Source organism: Bos indicus, chromosome 22 (genome assembly GCF_029378745.1).
Source record: "Bos indicus isolate NIAB-ARS_2022 breed Sahiwal x Tharparkar chromosome 22, NIAB-ARS_B.indTharparkar_mat_pri_1.0, whole genome shotgun sequence".
Lineage (NCBI taxonomy): Eukaryota > Metazoa > Chordata > Mammalia > Artiodactyla > Bovidae > Bos > Bos indicus.
The window spans coordinates 52326699-52343658 of NC_091781.1; the positions used below are offsets into that span (position 1 = coordinate 52326699).

The window sequence follows — 16960 nt, forward strand, 5'->3', positions numbered from 1 at the left end:
TTTTTGGTAACACCTTCAGTAGTCAACATTAGGGAAAGGGCACCAAGTGAATGATTCTCTCTGCCCTTGAAATGTACACAGATGTACATGAAGAATTTTTCTCTAGCTTGTGAACATTTCCAAACATTCAGAGAAGTTGAAAGATCTGTATAGTGAACACCCTCCTGATTGTACTGTTACTGTAGTATTTCATCATGTGTCTTTCTTTCCATCTTTTCATCCATCTTTTTTTTTAAAACGGATTTCAAACTCAGTTGCAGACAATCTACCTTCACCTACATGGCACTTCATCTTACATCTAGTTAATAATAACTAGGATTCTCAAAGAGTTTTTAATAGCATGAAAGAATGCTTCTGCGAAGGATGCAGAATTATATATACTGCATGATCCAAATATTAAAAAGTGTATCAAATAAATTCCTGAAGGAGATACATTAAAGTGTGGTTGCCAGTAGGTAATGAGTGGTATTTTGTTTTTTTATTTTTCCTTATTTTCATTTTCTGCAGTGGGCTGAATAGAACAGAGATGAGAGAATGATTCCTATACAGTTTACCTCTCATTTAGGGTAGGTGGTACCCAGGAATTCTGACCTCCAGCTCACAGAAGCTCCAGGGAAGAAATGTAAAGTGCCCGGTGGCTCCAAGACAGCTGCCCCTTTTCTCCCTTCATCTCCCTCTCCATCTTCAGGCCTAGCACCCCACCCGCCAAGCCTGTGGCCTTTGAGGACTTTAAGAATGAGCGGGGTAGTGAGATCAACCGCATCTTCAAAGAAAACAAATCCATCTTGAACGAACGGAGGAAAAGGGCCAGCGAGACCACACAGCGCATCAATGCCATCAAGCGGGAGATCGACATGACCAAAGAGGCACTCAATTTACAGAAATCACTACGAGAGAAGCAAGGTGAGCATGCTGAGAAGGTAGTTGGGGGACAGTGGGATCTCAGTCATCCTGCTTGGGATGGGCAGACGTGGGCACTGGAGGACCAAGTTGGAAGGGAGCCGCAGGGGATGCTGGGGTGCACCCTTCATCCCTGGGGCATCACTTGGCTCTGGCCAGCCCTGGGGAGCTAGAGTCCTTCTTTGTCCCTCTGCCCACACCTTCTTTAAATATGTGCTTAGTCGCTCAGTCGTGTCTGACTCTTTGCAACCCCAGGGATTGTGTGTTGTCCATCAGGCTTCTCTGTCCATGGGAATTCTCCAGGCAAGAATACTGGAGTGGGTTGCCACGCCCTTCTCCAGGTCTTTGAATATACAACTCCTTATTATATATTTGAACTCCGGGAGTTGGTGATGGACAGCGAGGCCTGGCATGCTGTGATTCATGGGGTTGCAAAGAGTCAGAAATGACTGAGCGACTGAACTGAACTGAACTGAACATATATTTACATATTTTAAATCATATGCATATTATGCTGATATATCACTTACTCCTCAATATGCCTGGAAAATGTTTATTTTTAAAGGATGGGAAGAAGAAAAAATAAGCAGTATTTTTAAATAGTTAAACTTTTATGAATATCAGAAAACATTTTTGCCCTTCCCTACCCCCCAAGCAGTTGTTTTCCCATTGGTTGGTAAAATACCAAGTAAAATAACTTTTATCTTAAGGGAACAGATCAAGTAGTTCATTTTTTAACATACCTGCTAGGTACCTTGACTGGCAGCCACTTGTCAGCCCAGAGTGGTCATTTGGGACATTAGACATGAGACATGTCTTCCATGAAAGAAAAATGAAAATCATCTTAAGTTCAACTCTTAGAAATTTTTTTCTTTGGAGATAATCAGAGAACCTCTGGGAAGTATAAGAGATGTTGTCACTCCCTATCTCAACAGAGTGCCGTAAAGTCTCTGTGATGGATTTTTGGGCCTTTCCTGGCAGTCCAGTGGTTCTTCAGTGCTTCCAATGCAGGACGAGTGGGTTTGATCCCTGGTCAGGGAACTAAGATCACACATTCCCCATGGTACAGCTCAAAAAAAAAAAAAAAAGATTTGTGTCTATCAAGTAACCACACTGGGACTGGCCCACAGCCCGCTGATCAGGTTGCTCTGCAGTGAAGGTGAGGGAAACTCTGGCCTCCCCGCTGCAGACACCTTGAATTGGAGCCCTTGCCTCTCCATGGATGGTGTCAGTGACACCATGTGCCTCACTTCCCCTCTGTAAACATCAGCGGAGGTGCTAACGCCTTCCCAGGTACTGGGGACCGCCTCAGGCACCCTGGCCACACACCTCAGTCACACACAGGACTAACTCTCCAGGAGCCTGGGCTTGGTGTATGACTGTGATGCCTTTGCTGGACTTTCAAGTGCTATAGGCAGTAGACCGCCAGGTGAGTGGCTCCACAGGTAATTCTATCTTAACCCAACAACCCTCATCAAACTGACAGCCCTTAAAAAGGACTGTGCAAAGAGACCATGAGTGGAGGACATAAGACTCATAGGATGACCGACCCCTCCCTCCTGGAGCCCTCTGTCAGCCACCAGACACAATACAGATGTCTGATGCTTTCTAAAAGGTAGCTGGTGAATGCTGAAGTTAAGAGGACAATTTGAAATTTGGGTTTATATCTACTGTTAATAAGGAATCTTGCCCAACTGCCTTGTGGTACTAGCCAGTCGTGGCAGCTTGTTTATATAACTTATGAAAAAGATAAACACCTGTATAATAGAGGTATTTACTGGATATTCTGGTTAATGGGGTTTAAGATCAAAATAACCATAGAATGTGGGCCATCTGTACCATTTCCTCTACTCGCCTCTCCTGTGGTCCCCTCACCTGAGCTCCCTCTCCCTGTGAGACCTGTCCTGGTAGCCCAGCCTTCTCATGCCTTGTCCACCTCTTCGCTGCACTGCCAGCCCTTCCCCTCGCCCTGTGTTCATGCTTTGCCAGCACTGCCCTCTCTGACCACCTTCTTTCCTGCACCCCAGGTGGGCCCCTCATTCCCTGACCTCCTCCATCCCCTTGCAGGTGAATATGAAAACAAAGGGCTGATGATCATCGATGAGGAGGAATTCCTGCTGATCCTGAAGCTTAAAGACCTCAAGAAGCAGTACCGGACGGAGTATCAGGACCTCCGTGACCTCAGGGCTGAGATCCAGTACTGCCAGCACCTGGTGGACCAGTGTCGACACCGCCTGCTCACGGGTGTGCCATTTGGGGAGGTTGGCCAGCCACCTGGGGTTCCAGGAGGCTCAGGGCAGGGCCACAGCCTGGATTCTAGAAGTGGCTTCTGAACTTCTCTGTGGCAGAGGCAGGGGGACAGGGCTTTAGATGTGTTTCCAGGACTCTGAGGGCAGGAAATGGAGATGGGAAAGGATAAGACCTGGGAGCAGGAAGTGAACAGCGGGCAAGCCCGTGACAGGCACAGGACAGGCACACATAGCCTTGACCTGCTTCCTCGAGACTACCCACCCTCATGATGCTCTCTCTGCATTTCCCTGAAGAATTTGACATCTGGTACAATGAGTCCTTCTTCGTCCCCGAGGACCTGCAGATGGCAGTGAAGCCAGGTGGCAGCATCCGGCCAGGCATGATGCCTCTCAGCAAGATTGTGTCTCTGGTGAGTGGCACAGGGTGGGGGTGGGGATGGTGGACGAGCACAGGGCAGTGCCCCCTGCCCCCTCCACAAGCATAGCAGTGGATGGGCTGGTCCTGGCCTTCCTACAGCTGCCCCAGGCAGGTGGGCAGGCACAGCTCTCTCCTCAGTTTTGGGGGATGAGGACCCAGGAAACACCATGTGCTGCTGCCAACCTTCTTGAGTGGCTCATCTTGTCCTGATGGTGGTTACAGGCATCTGTGATGACACTGGGAAACTTGGGGCTGAAGGACTGTGAGCTCTCCTGATGGAGGTTTGCCAGCCCGATGAGGGTCTGCCCTGATGCCCACCACAGGCCCCGTCAGAGCAGATCCTGATGATGCCAGGCAAAGGGTCTGTGCTGAGTTGGGCTTCTTCTAGGGAGAAGACGACCAGGACAGGTTCAGCCAGCTGCAGCAGACGACGCTGCCCGAGGGCCCTGACTCTGTCTCCTTCTACAATGCCAAAGTCAAGATGGAACAGAAGGTAACTTGGGGGATCTGGGTCTCCAGGAAGGCAAGGCCTCAGGGACCTCAGTACTGGGACACCCAGGATGGCCCTCCCCACTTTAGAGGCAGAGGGGGAAAACACCAGCCCAAGGAAATCCAGTCACCCAGAGTCAGTGGGTATCTTCTGCCAACTCCAGAGTGGCACACAGTAGTGGTCCCACAGACCTTGGCCAGGCGTGGACATGTCAGTGAGTGCTAAGACAGCCCGTGTGTGGTTCACATGCCAGGTCAGGGCCTGGGGCTCCCCTGAGGCCACTGCCTACTGGGGAGAGCCTCTCCGATGGAGGTCTCCGATGGAGGTCTCCGATGGAGGCACGGGCCAGTTATGCTCTCCTTGTGTTAAGTGTGCAGTCTTGGTTCAATCAGCTGTGGCTTGGGGCAGGGTCACCTGCCAATCCTAGTTGCCTGGGCCCACTCCTTCAGCAAGAGGATGGCTTTTCCCAGGCAGCCACTTAGCCTTATGCTGTGAGCATTAAGCTTTATTAACCCTGGCCCCTGAAGGGAGGCCCAGATCAGTGAACAGGGCCCTGCCTCTGTGGAAAGGCAGGGCTCTATGAGAGAGGATGGAGTAAGGTCAACTAGGCGTAGGCAGCCCAGCGGCTTCAGAGATCATTTGACTGTGGCCACTATGCAGGAGCTACCTTATCTGACCACAGAGAGGCCTACCCCTCTCGGCCGAGAGGAGGGGGCATATGAGGTGAGGCAGGGGTTCAACTTTATTCTTTTCCATGTGGATATTCAGTTTTCCCAGTACCGATTGTTGAAAAAATGATTCTTCTGTTGAACTGTTTGGTACCCCTGTTGAAATTCAGCTGACCAAAAATGTGATTGAACTTAAAAACTCTAGGAGTCCTGAATAAGTTGAAATTACTTGGTTCCACTTAGATGGAGTAAGTTGAAATAAATAGTTCCTCTTATATGAAGTAGTCAAAAATCATAGGGGCATGGAGAAGGAAATCGCAACCCACTCCAGTACTCTTGCCTGGAGAATCCCTTGGACAGAGCCTGGTGGGCTATAGTCCATGGGGTCGCAGGGTTGGACCCGAATGAATGACACACTCACAAAATTGAGGAGATGCTTGATGGCACAAGGGTATACTTTATCTACTCTCCCATCTCCTGCAGGAAGCAGGATGGGGCAGGCAGCACCTGGGAGGCAGGATGGCTTGCTCCCCCCATCCCTTCTGGAAGTCTTGGGGTCTCAGTGCCTGCAACAGCTGGCCTTGGACAAATAAAAAACTAAGTTGTTTACTGGAAAAAAAGAATCGTAGGGGCAGAAAATCTAAATGAACATTTCTCCAAAGAAGACATACAGATGGCCAAAAACCATATGAAAAGATATTCAACATCACTAATTACCAGAGAAATGCAAGTCAAAAGTACACTGAGGTATCACCTCACACCAGTCAGCATGATCATCATTAAAAAGTCCACAAACAACATGTTCAACTCATAAAAACAGAGATTAGAATAGTGGTTACCAGGGAATGGGGGTGGAATGTGGGAAACGGGAGATGTTGGTCTAAGGATACAAACTTCCAGTTATAAGATGAGTTGGTTCTGGGGGTCTAATGTATAGAATGGCTATTATAGTTAATAATGCTGTTAATAATATGTCAATAGCTGAAAGTTGCTGAGAGTAGATCTTAAAGGATTTCACCACAGAAAAAGAAATAGTAATTATGTGAAGCGATAGAAGTGTTAGCTAATGCTGTGGTTGCAGTCATTTTGTAATATGTAAGTGTGTCCAGTCAACACATTGTATACCTTAAACGTATGCAGTAGTATATTCTATGGCACTTATATCTCAATAAAGCTGAGGCGGGGGAAGTCTACAGACAATAATGATAAATGCCAGAGTGCGTGTGGAGAAGAAGGCACACTGCTGCACTGTTGGTGGGAATGTAAGTTGGTACAACTGCTGTGGAGAACAGTATTGAGGTCCCTTAAAAAGCTAAAAAAATGTAACAACCATGTGATTCAGCAATCCCACTCCTAGTGGTATATCCAGAGAAAAACATAATCCAAAAGGATACACGCTCCCCAATATTCACTGCAGCACTATTTACAACAGCCAAGACATGGAAGCAACCTAAATGTCCATCGACAGAGGAGTGGATAAAGATGTGGTACGTATTACTCAGCCATAAAAAAAGAATGAAATAATGCCATTTGCAGCAACATGGATGGATTGTCACATTAAGTGAAGTAAATCAGAGAAAGACAAGTATCATATGATATCACTCATATGTGGAATCTAATTAAAAATGATAAAAATGAACTTATTTACAAAACAGGAACACGCAGATATCAAAAACAAACTTATGATTACTAAAGGGAAAACACAAAGAGGGAGTGATAAATCAGGAGCTTGGGATTAACATACACACACTACCATATATAAAATAGATAATCAGTGAGGAGCTACTGGATAGCACAGGGAACTCAATAGTCTGTGATAACCTATATGAGAAAAGAATGTAAGAAAGAATGAATATATGTATACATAATGTATAACTGAATCACTTTGCTGTATACTTGAAACTAACATAGTATTGTAAATCAAGTATTCGCCAGTAAGTTATTTTAAAAAATAAAACGACTTAAAAATCATAAAGGGAGAAAGTATAATAGTGCTTTTCAGGGTCTAGGGGGAGAGGAGAATGGGGAGTTATTGCTCCATACATATGCCGTTTCAGTTTGGGATGATGAAGTTAGGGAGATGGGTGGTAGTGATGGTTGTACATTATGAATGTATTCAGTACCACCAAACTGTATACTTAAAGATGGCCAAGGCAGAAATTTTTATTTTATGTGTATTTTACCACAATAAAAAATAATTCCAGCTTCAAGTGGAAGTTTCAGTTTCAGTTCAGGTTCACCATGTGGGGAATCTAGCACTCACCCCCACACTCCAAGTTGGTGGGTTTGGCATTTGCTTGCTCACTGCCCTGCCCACTGATGTTGTTTCAGCTTCCTTTCCCCACCTGCTTCCCAAGAGCCTAGCAGTGCGTTAAAAGGTAGGATTCATGAACACCTAGTTGATTTGCAGAGGGAAAGCCCTTCAGAGTACATGGGTCCCCCTCCCTCTGGAGAGAAAGCCCTCTTCTTTTCTTTTTTTGAACCTAATTCTTGTGAGAAACTTTCAAGTGAGCCCTTGAAATACGCATGTCTGCTTTTCAACATTTAAAACATTTTATACACTTTAGGATGAAAGAATGAGACAGACTGAATGGAACATTTTTTTCTCACAGAACTGGGATTCATCAAAGGGGGTCCTTGTCCCCAAATGGTGATATCTGCAGGAAGAATGTTGGGTGGATATAGGTGGTGTGGCTTCTGAGGCCTTGCTAGGTCTGCAGGTCCTGATCAGTTCCTATTTTCTCCCCCTTTCTGTGTCCAGCACAATTATTTGAAAACCATGATGGGCCTCCAGCAGGCACACAGAAAATAGGGACTCACGGCCAGTGCATTGAAGGATGAGATCCCCAGTAAGTCCTGCCTGCTCTAGAGAAGCTACCAGCACTCCTGCCCAGACTCCAACCCCTCTGCTCCGAGACTGGGGCCCAGTCCAGGGAACACAGTGGCCTGCCTGACGGAACAGCCTTCAAAGGACACCCTTGACTACCTTCACAGAATGCTTTCGGTTTCAATATGCTGTCTGATATGCAGGGACAGGATAAAACAGCTTTTTGGTTTCGACTTTCAGTGCTCATCCAAGAACTTTTATTTTTGGTCATGCCACATGGCACGTGGGATCTTGGTCCCAATCCCACCCCCAGGGATGAAACCTGTGCTCCCTGCAGTGGAAGCACCTTAACCACTGTATCACCAAGGAAGTCCCCAAATAACTTTATTTCCTATCTGGGAGGATGTCTTCCCTATGCAGAGGTGGGGTCCTAACAAGTCTCCAGTTAGAAAGTGGACAAGTAGCCCCTGGCAGGCCTTGGTCCCACTGGTCAGCCTCTTTCCTTTTCTGAATGGCCATCCTGGGGTGAGCTGGGTCTGAGGAGCCCTGGTTCTCATGGCTCAGGCCATAGCTCTCTGTGTTCCTGAGCCAGTTGAAGGCAGAACTCCCTTCTTCAGCAACACGTAGAGGATGGGGTGTAGGTGGAAATGACTGAAAGGCAGGTTTTTATCACAAAATAAGACGACGCTTAAAATGAGATCATTCCTGCCATGAAATTAGTAGTGAGAACCCCATGGTGAGAGGCTGACAAGGAAACTGCAGAACCTGCACTATTTGCAAGACTGAACTAAATAGTACCTTTCCAATCAAAGGCCCCATGATTTTGCTCTTCAGGCCTTCAGTGAGCAGCTGGATGGGGGCTTCTGTTGAGAGAAGGCTGAAAGGCTTTCCCTGAGGGCTGTCCCTTCTCTCCTGTCCAGCCCCTTTCTCTTTCACTGACTGGCAGGTGCACAGTGGTCCTAAAACAGATTCCCAGAACAGTTGTGAAGTCCCCAAACTTCATTCCCCTTGATGATACATGGGGGCTATCACTGATTGATTAGCACTGACAGTGTGCACACAGCCTTGATGGTCAGTCCTCATGTTTCCTTTAAATGTGGCCAAACGGCAGATGTGTCCAGGCAATATGCATTGTCCCAGCAGCTGGAGGCCTTAGAGTTCAGATTCTTTCCCTTCTCTGGTTGCCCCTGCCATTACCAGGACTTGTTTGGGGTTCCTGGGTCTTTAGAACAGCTCAGAAAATAGAACGTAGTAAAGGTGACTCGGTGGTAAAGAATTTGCTTGCCAATGCAGGAGACCTGGGTTCAGTCCCTGGGCCAGGAAGATCCCCTGGAAAAAGAAATGGCAACCCACTCCAGTATTCTTGCCTGGGAAATCCCACGGACAGAGGAACCTGGCGGGCTATAGTCTAGTTGGTTTTACAAGAGTTAGCAACTAAATAACAACAGAAAACACAGGGGTACATTTTGTTGGGTGCCAAAGGAAGTAGCCGTTTGTAGCATTACAAGCCCCTCTCCTCTTCCCTTCATTTCCCATATGCTAGAATAGCATATGGTATCCTGAACGTCCATGGACAGAACTCCTGGGCAGCCAGACCTGGGGCCTGCAGGCCAGGGCAGGCTTGGCCTCTGTCACGGCAGTTGGTCCCGTTTGTTTCTAGCTCATTCATCATTACACAGGCCTCTTTGGTCAGTTCTGGCACAAAAGGAAACAAGTAATCATCAGTGTGGGCAGAGCCACAGGAATAAGCCAGGATGGTGCTCAGTCAACCACCCTCCACACAAACTCCTTAGAGGAGCAGATGCTTCCAACATGACAGGGAGCTAGGGGCATCATGTCCACTCAAATGTGCCTTTTGTTCTAGAAAGTAGTTCCTTCTGAGCTAATCTGACCATCATGGCCATCCCTGAAGGGGACTTCCAGTTCCATCAATATGACAGAATAAGATAACCTGAAGATACTCTGACTACGAACAGAGATGCTGTCTAAAGTATACCATTCTTTTAAATGCAAAGCTAAATTTGTAAAAGAAAGGGAACTGCCAGGACCTGGAGAACTGAAAACCAGAGTGGTCAGTGTCAACCAGCTGTGTCTGGGAGGTGTGTGAGTGGATGGTTGCTCTTGAGTGTTCATGTCCACGTAAGTGTGAGAAATAAGACTTGGCCCCTGGAAACCCACTCCAGTACTCTTGCCTGGAAACTCCCATGGATGGAGGAGCCTAGTAGGCTGCAGTCCACGGGGCCGCTAGGAGTTGGATACGACTGAGTAACTTCACTTTCACTTTTCACTTCCATGCATTGGAGAAGGAAATGGCAACTCACTCCAGTGTTCTTGCCTGGAGAATCCCAGGGACTGGGGGAGCCTGGTGGGCTGCCGTCTCCGGGGTTGCAGAGTCAGACACGACTGAAGTGACTTAGCAGCAGCAGCAGCAGCAGCAGCAGGAGCAGCAGGAGCAGCAGCAGCAGCATGCCTCATATGAAGATGGAAATAGAACTCCTTGCAGAAAGGTGGCGTTATCTGATAAAGAGGTAAGCTAGAAAAAATTTTCCCACTGCATGGAGAAATAATGAGAGAAATCCAAAAGGGACATTTTTTCTTATTTTAGGAGGCAAAAATGGAACACGAGTTTTCCAACTGCAGAATGGATGATCTTGGTACAAATTGGGCTCCCAGTCCCTGGAGCAGATAAACTGAGAGCATAGAGAATGTGGTCACAGATGTGGCCAGGCACATGAAATACCCATTATTTGTTCCTGTTCATAACTTCCATGAAAAATTCTCTTTTAACAAGAGATAAATGGACATTATTCTTCAGTGTTGGAGAATCAACTGGCTCATGTTTTCTGGAGGACAATTAGGCAGTGTATTTCCAGAGCCTTAACAACATATACTGGTACACACTTTATGCACTAGACAAAAATTTGGCCATATCTTTAACAACTGTGTGTAACAGATGTGTACCATAAACATATTTTGTCAAATGCAAATGTAAATTATTTTATTGTAAAATTATTTCAAAATATTATTATATAGTAATCATTTATTTTATAGATAATTATAATTTTATTTATTGCCAGATTTTGTAAGTTTTACATTTTAATACTCATGGGTACCATGATTTCCAAGTACCATGGGCTGGTCAATTACTGTGTGTACTTCTGAGATACTAAATAGTCATTCATTTTCAGCATTGAGTAAAGAAGCCAGACTTATTTCTGTAGGTTCTACAGTAAAGTGTTCAGCTGACAGTGATGCTGTCATCAAGTTATTAAAGTTTCCTTCCTTTCTAATAGTGAACTGACTGGGTAAAGATTTATCTCCTTTTCAATTCCTGGACTTGATGCTAGGTTGATGATACAATTTCACTGAAGCAAACACACAAACTGAAGCGTTTTGCTTTACTTGAAGGAAACACTAAATATCAGAGGTAACACTGCTATTTTCACTTACATATTTTTATTTCTGATGTATAGATTCCATTGACTTTGGACCTAGAACTGTTGCTGTGGAGCAAGGGGATTTGAGTTTAAGAAAACAAAATTGTCTATGAATATCTACGTGGTACTCAGCTTCCATTGCATACACACCAACTGCAGCACTTTTCCTGGAGTGACAACATAGGAGAATCTTCAGAGCAGGGTTTCTGCCGCCAATACAGGAGATGCAAGAGATGTGGGTTCGATCCCCAGGTCAGGAAGATCCTCTGAAGAAGTAAATGACAACCCACTCCAGTATTCTTGCCTGGAAAATCCCATGGACAGAGGAGTCTGGCAGACTACAGTCCATGGGGTTCACAAAGAGGCAGACATGACTGAGCGCACGTGCACACACAGTAAGTAGCACTCTCAAGGTTACTTCTATTGATTAAGTAAGTGAAGTTGCTCAGTCGTGTCTGACTTTGCGACACATGGACTGTAGTCTACCAGGCTTCTCCATCCATGGGATTCTCCAGGCAAGAATACTGGAGTGGCTTACTATTTCCTTCTCCAGGGGATCTTCCCGACCCAGAGATTGAACCCGGGTCTCCCACATTGGAGGCAGACGCTTTAACCTCTGAGCCACCAGGCAGTAAACCTCTCCAAAGGACCCCCTGAAAATCTGTTCAAGTAAAGTTAAATTTAATAAACTTACAGCATTAAAGAGACTGCCAAAGTGTCATAACAATTTCTCAGAAGGGAAAGTCAGAGAGGATATATATAGAGCTTTAGGGCCCAAACGTGGAGGAGGGCATGGCAACGCAATCCAATATTCTTGGCTGGAAGATCCCATGGACAGAGGAGCCTGGTGGGCTACAGCCCATGGGATCACAAAGAGCTGGACACGACTGAGTGATGGCCGAGAGGAGCTACCCCACGCCTGAGATCAGGGGCAGTGGCCAAGAGGAGCAACCCCATGTCCAAGGAGTGGTGGCTGCGCCGGCGCAGGAGGGCCAAGAGGAGCTACTCCACGTTCAACGTCAGGAGGAGCGGCTGTGAGGAGATACCCCTCGTCCAAGGTAAGGAGCAGCGGCTGTGCTTTGCTGGAGAAGCCATGAAGACATACCCCATGTCCAAGGTAAGAGAAACTCAAGTAAGACAGTACGTGTTGCGAGAGACATCAGAGGTCAGACAAACCATAATCACAGAAAACCAGTCAATCTAATCACACGGACCACAGCCTTGTTTAACTCAATGAAACTAAGCCATGCCTTGTGGGGCCACCCAAGAAGGGCAGGTCAGGGTGGAGAGGTCTGACAGAATGTGGTCCACTGGAGAAGGGAATGGCAAACCACTTCAGTATTCTTGCCTTGAGAACCCCGTGAACAGTATGAAAAGGCAAAATGATAGGATACTGAAAGAGGAACTCCCCAGGTCGGTAGGTACCCAATATGCTACGGGAGATCAGTGGAGAAATAACTCCAGAAAGAATGAAGGGATGGAGCCAAAGCAAAAACAATACCTAGTTGTGGATGTGACTGGTGATAGAAGCAAGGTCCGATGCTGTAAAGAGCAATATTGCATAGGAACCCAATCCAATGGAATGTTAGGTCCATGAATCAAGGCAAATTGGAAATAGTCAAACAGGAGATGGCAAGAGTCGACATTCTAGCAATCAGCGAACTAAAATGGACTGGAATGGGTGAATTTAACTCAGATGACCATTATATCTACTACTGCGGGCAGGAATCCCTTAGAAGAAATGGAGTAGCCATCATGGTCAACATAAGAGTCTGAAATGCAGTGCTTGGATGCAATCTCAAAACGACAGAATGATCTCTGTTTGTTTCCAAGGCAAACCATTCAATATCACAGTAATCCAAGTCTATGCCCCAACCAGTAATGCTGAAGAAGCTGAAGCTGAATGGTTCTATGAAGACCTACGAGACCTTTTAGAACTAACACTCAAAAAAGATGTCCTTTTCATTACAGGGGACTGGAATGCAACAGTAGGAAGTCAAGAAACACCTGTAGTAACAGGCAAATTTGGCCGTGGAATACGGAATGAAGCAGGGCAAAGGCTAATAGAGTTTTGCCAAGAGAACGCACTGGTCATAGCAAACACCCTCTTCCAACAACACAAGAGAAGACTCTACACATGGACATCACCAGATGGTCAACACCGAAATCAGACTGATTATATTCTTTGCAGCCAAAGATGGAACTCTATAGAGTTAGCAAAAACAAGACCGGGAGCTGACTGTGGCTCAGATCATGAACTCCTTATTGCCAAATTCAGACTTAAATTGAAGAAAGTAGGGAAAACCACTAGACCATTCAGGTATGACCTAAATCAAATTCCTTATGATTATACAGTGGAAGTGAGAAATAGACTTAAGGGACTAGATCTGATAGAGTGCCTGATGAACTATGACGGAGGTTCGTGACATTGTACAGGAGACAGGGATCAAGACCATCCCCATGGAAAAGAAATGCAAAAAAGCTGTCTGGGGAGGCCTTACAAATAGCTGTGAAAAGAAGAGAAGTGAAAAGCAAAGGAGAAAAGGAAAGATACAAGCATCTGAATGCAGAGTTCCAAATAGCAAGGAGAGGTAAGAAAGCCTTCCTCAGTGATCAGTGCAAAGAAATAGAGGCAAACAACAGAATGCGGAAGACTAGAGATTTCTTCAAGAAAATTAGAGATACCAAGGGAACATTTCATGCAAAGATGGGCTCAATAAAGGACAGAAATGGTATGGACCTAACAGAAGCAGAAGATATTAAGAAGAGGTGGCAAGAATACACAAAACTGTACAAAAAAGATCTTCAAGACCAAGATAATGACAATGGTGTGATCACTCACCTAGAGCCAGACATCCTGGAATGTGAAGTCAAGTGGGCCTTAGAAAGCATCACTACGAACAAAGCTAGTGGAGGTGATGGAATTCCAGTTGAGCTATTTCAAATCCTGAAAGATGATGCTATGAAAGTGCTGCACTCAATATGCCAGCAAATTTGGAAAACTCAGCAGTGGCCACAGGACTGGAAAAGGTCAGTTTTCATTGCAATCCCAAAGAAAGGCAATGCCAAAGAATGCTCAAACTACCTCACAATTGCACTCATCTCACACACTAGTAAAGTAATGCTCAAAGTTCTCCAAGCCAGGCTTCAGCAATATGTGAACCGTGAACTTCCTGATGTTCAAGCTGGTTTTAGAAAAGGCAGAAGAACCAGAGATCAAATTGCTAACATCCACTGGATCATGGAAAAAGCAAGAGAGTTCCAGAGAAGCATCTATTTCTGCTTTATTGACTATGCCAAAGCCTTTGACTGTGTGGATCCCAATAAACTGTGGAAAATTCTGAAAGAGATGGGAATACCAGACCACCTGACCTGCCTCTTGAGAAACCTGTATGCAGGTCAGGAAGCAACAGTTAGAACTGGACATGGAACAACAGATTGGTTCCAAATAGGAAAAGGAGTACATCAAGGCTGTATATTGTCACCCTGCTTATTTAACTTATATGCAGAGTACATCATGAGAAATGCTGGGCTAGAAGAAGCACAAGCTGGAATCAAGGTTGCCGGGAGAAATATCAATAACCTCAGATACACAGATGACACCACCCTTATGGCAGAAAGTGAAGAGGAACTAAAAAGCCTCTTGATGAAAGTGAAAGAGGAGAGTAAAAGAGTTGGCTTAAAGCTCAACATTCAGAAAACGAAGATCATGGCATCCGGTCCCATCACTTCATGGGAAACAGATGGGGAAACAGTAGAAACAGTGTCAGACTTTATTTTTTTGGGCTCCAAAATCACTGCAGATGGTGACTGCAGCCAGGAAATTAAAAGACGCTTACTCCTTAGAAGGAAAGTTATGACCAACCTAGACAACATATTCAAAAGCAGAGAGAAACATTACTTTGCCAACAAAGATCGGTCTAGTCAAGGCTATGGTTTTTTCAGTGGTCATGTATGGATGTAAAAGTTGGACTGTGAAGAAAGCTGAACGCCAAAGAATTGATGCTTTTGAACTGTGGTGTTGGAGAAGACTCTTGAGAGTCCCTTGGACTGCATGGAGATCCAACCAGTCCATTCTGAAGGAGATCAATCCTGGGTGTTCTTTGGAAGGACTGATGCTAAAGCTGAAACTCCAGTACTTTGGCCACCTCATGCGAAGAGTTGACTCATTGGAAAAGACTCTGATGCTGGGAGGGATTGGGGGCAGGAGGAGAAGGGGACGACAGAGGATGAGACGGCTGGATGGCATCACTGACTCGATGGCCGTGAGTTTGGGTGAATTCCGGGAGTTGGTGATGGACAGGGAGGCCTGGCGTGCTGCGATTCATGGGGTCGCAAAGAGTCGGACACGACAGCAACTGAACTGAACTGAGTGACTAATATACACACAGGACCCAAACTGGGTAGATTTAAGGAACGTCTTGCAAAGCAGGAAACTGACTGAAATTTGGCAGAGTTTATAACAATAATTTTGGATTGATAGGCACTGTGAGGCAACAGCCTTTAAGCAAGTATTGATGAGTAAAATGCTAGTTTTGACAAGTAAGCTCTTTCTGTTAGTTCACAGTCTTCTAGGATCAAGTATTTACTGAAGCAAAGAGCCAAGTTATTTTTGTGTGTTCTCAGTGTATAAGGACAGGAAAGTATGCCTAGTCCCATTTTTTTTTTTTTTTTTAACTTAAACCCAAAGAGAGGAAATTAAATTGGTTTCAGTTCCCTTTATCAGGTTCCTGCAAACTATTTTTGTTGTAAGCAACCATTGGTTGTTATTAAGTCCTACTATGCTGGTATTATCAAAAAATAGTGATAAGGCTTCTTGTTATCCTGTTGCACCTAATGGCTGCAGTTTCTTGTTTGAGCAAATTGTGTATGTGTGACAAGACAGTTCCTGAATCTAAGACAGGTCAAGTAATTCTTGGCCTAAAGAAAAGTGATGAAAGTCGTCCATTCTCTGCCTTTCACCAACACATCCTTACTCTGAAGAAACTGCTGAAGGCTACAGACAAAACACTATATGCTTATGACTCCAAAACTGCCCACGATCTTTACCATGTGTGTTCCATTGTCGAGGACACTTATCAGATATTTTCTTCATTGATTTTCCATGCTACTTACTTAACCAGATTTGCTGTTAGCCCAGAAACCTTTTGATCACTATATTAGTTTTCTACTGCTGTTGTAACAGATTGTGTGTGCGTGCTCTGTTGTGTCTTACTCTTTGTGACCCCACGGACTGTAGCCTGTCAGGCTCCTCTGCCCATGGAGTTTTCCAGGCATGAGTACTAGAACCAGTTGCCATATCCTACTTCAGATCTTCCCGACCCAGGGATTGAACCCACATCTCTTGCATCTCCTGCACTGGCAGGCGGATTCTTTATCATTGAGCCACCAGGGAAGCTCTGGTAACAAATTACCACAAACTTAATACCTTGAAACAATACAACTTTACTATTTTATAGTTTGAAGTCTGATATGGGGCTAAAATGAATGTAACAAAAGGGAAGAATCCATTTCTTTGCCTTTTCCAGTTTCTAGAAGCTGCCTATATTCCTTGACTTGTGGCCCCTTTACTCCATCTTCAAAGCCATCTGTCTGACTGTTTTTCCATAGTCTTGACTCCCTCTGACCCTCCTTTTCAGCTTCCTTCTTGTCCCCATCCAGATAATCCAGGATAAGCTATTTTAATATCATCTGATTAGCAAACTTGATTCTGTCTGCATCTTTGATCCCCTTTTGCCATGTAAATTACCATATTCACAGCCTTCAGATATTAGAAATGGACATCTTTGGGGGAGGGCATTATTCTACAAACCAGAGTCAATAGTAAAGCAGGAATTTTGTTGACATCCAGGCTACCACTGATGAGAAGGTTAAGGAAATCAGAAGTGATCACAAGGCAAGCATTTTGATATTTGGCTAAAGCCAAACTTAAAAATCAGATTTTGGTAGAATACCAACACTGAGACTGAAC

The 16960-nt window shown here is 45.2% G+C and overlaps 1 protein-coding gene and 1 long non-coding RNA gene across 23 annotated transcripts in view; one reads left to right on the top strand and one right to left on the bottom strand.

The window, feature by feature from the left end:
• Window positions 1-7785, top strand: part of KIF9 (kinesin family member 9) — a 36888-nt gene extending 29103 nt beyond the window's left edge. For both annotated transcript variants that reach the window (XM_019984925.2, XM_070777248.1), the window contains exons 17-21: window positions 689-903; window positions 2968-3144; window positions 3444-3559; window positions 3956-4060; window positions 7487-7785. In XM_019984925.2, the coding sequence (XP_019840484.2) occupies window positions 689-903; window positions 2968-3144; window positions 3444-3559; window positions 3956-4060; window positions 7487-7537 (664 nt within the window). In that variant the 3' untranslated portion in view covers window positions 7538-7785. The remainder of the gene's footprint in view (window positions 1-688; window positions 904-2967; window positions 3145-3443; window positions 3560-3955; window positions 4061-7486) is intronic.
• Window positions 1-16960, bottom strand: part of LOC109576332 (uncharacterized) — a 59161-nt gene that overhangs the window by 23562 nt on the left and 18639 nt on the right. For 3 of the 21 annotated variants that reach the window (XR_011563176.1, XR_011563175.1, XR_011563159.1), the window contains one exon: window positions 1644-1716. The exons of 17 other annotated variants lie outside the window; for them this stretch is intronic. This is a non-coding gene — a long non-coding RNA (uncharacterized lncRNA). Of the gene's footprint in view, window positions 1-1643; window positions 1717-3411; window positions 11256-16960 lie in introns of all 21 variants that reach the window. One more of the 21 variants, XR_011563158.1, reaches the window with a different exon arrangement.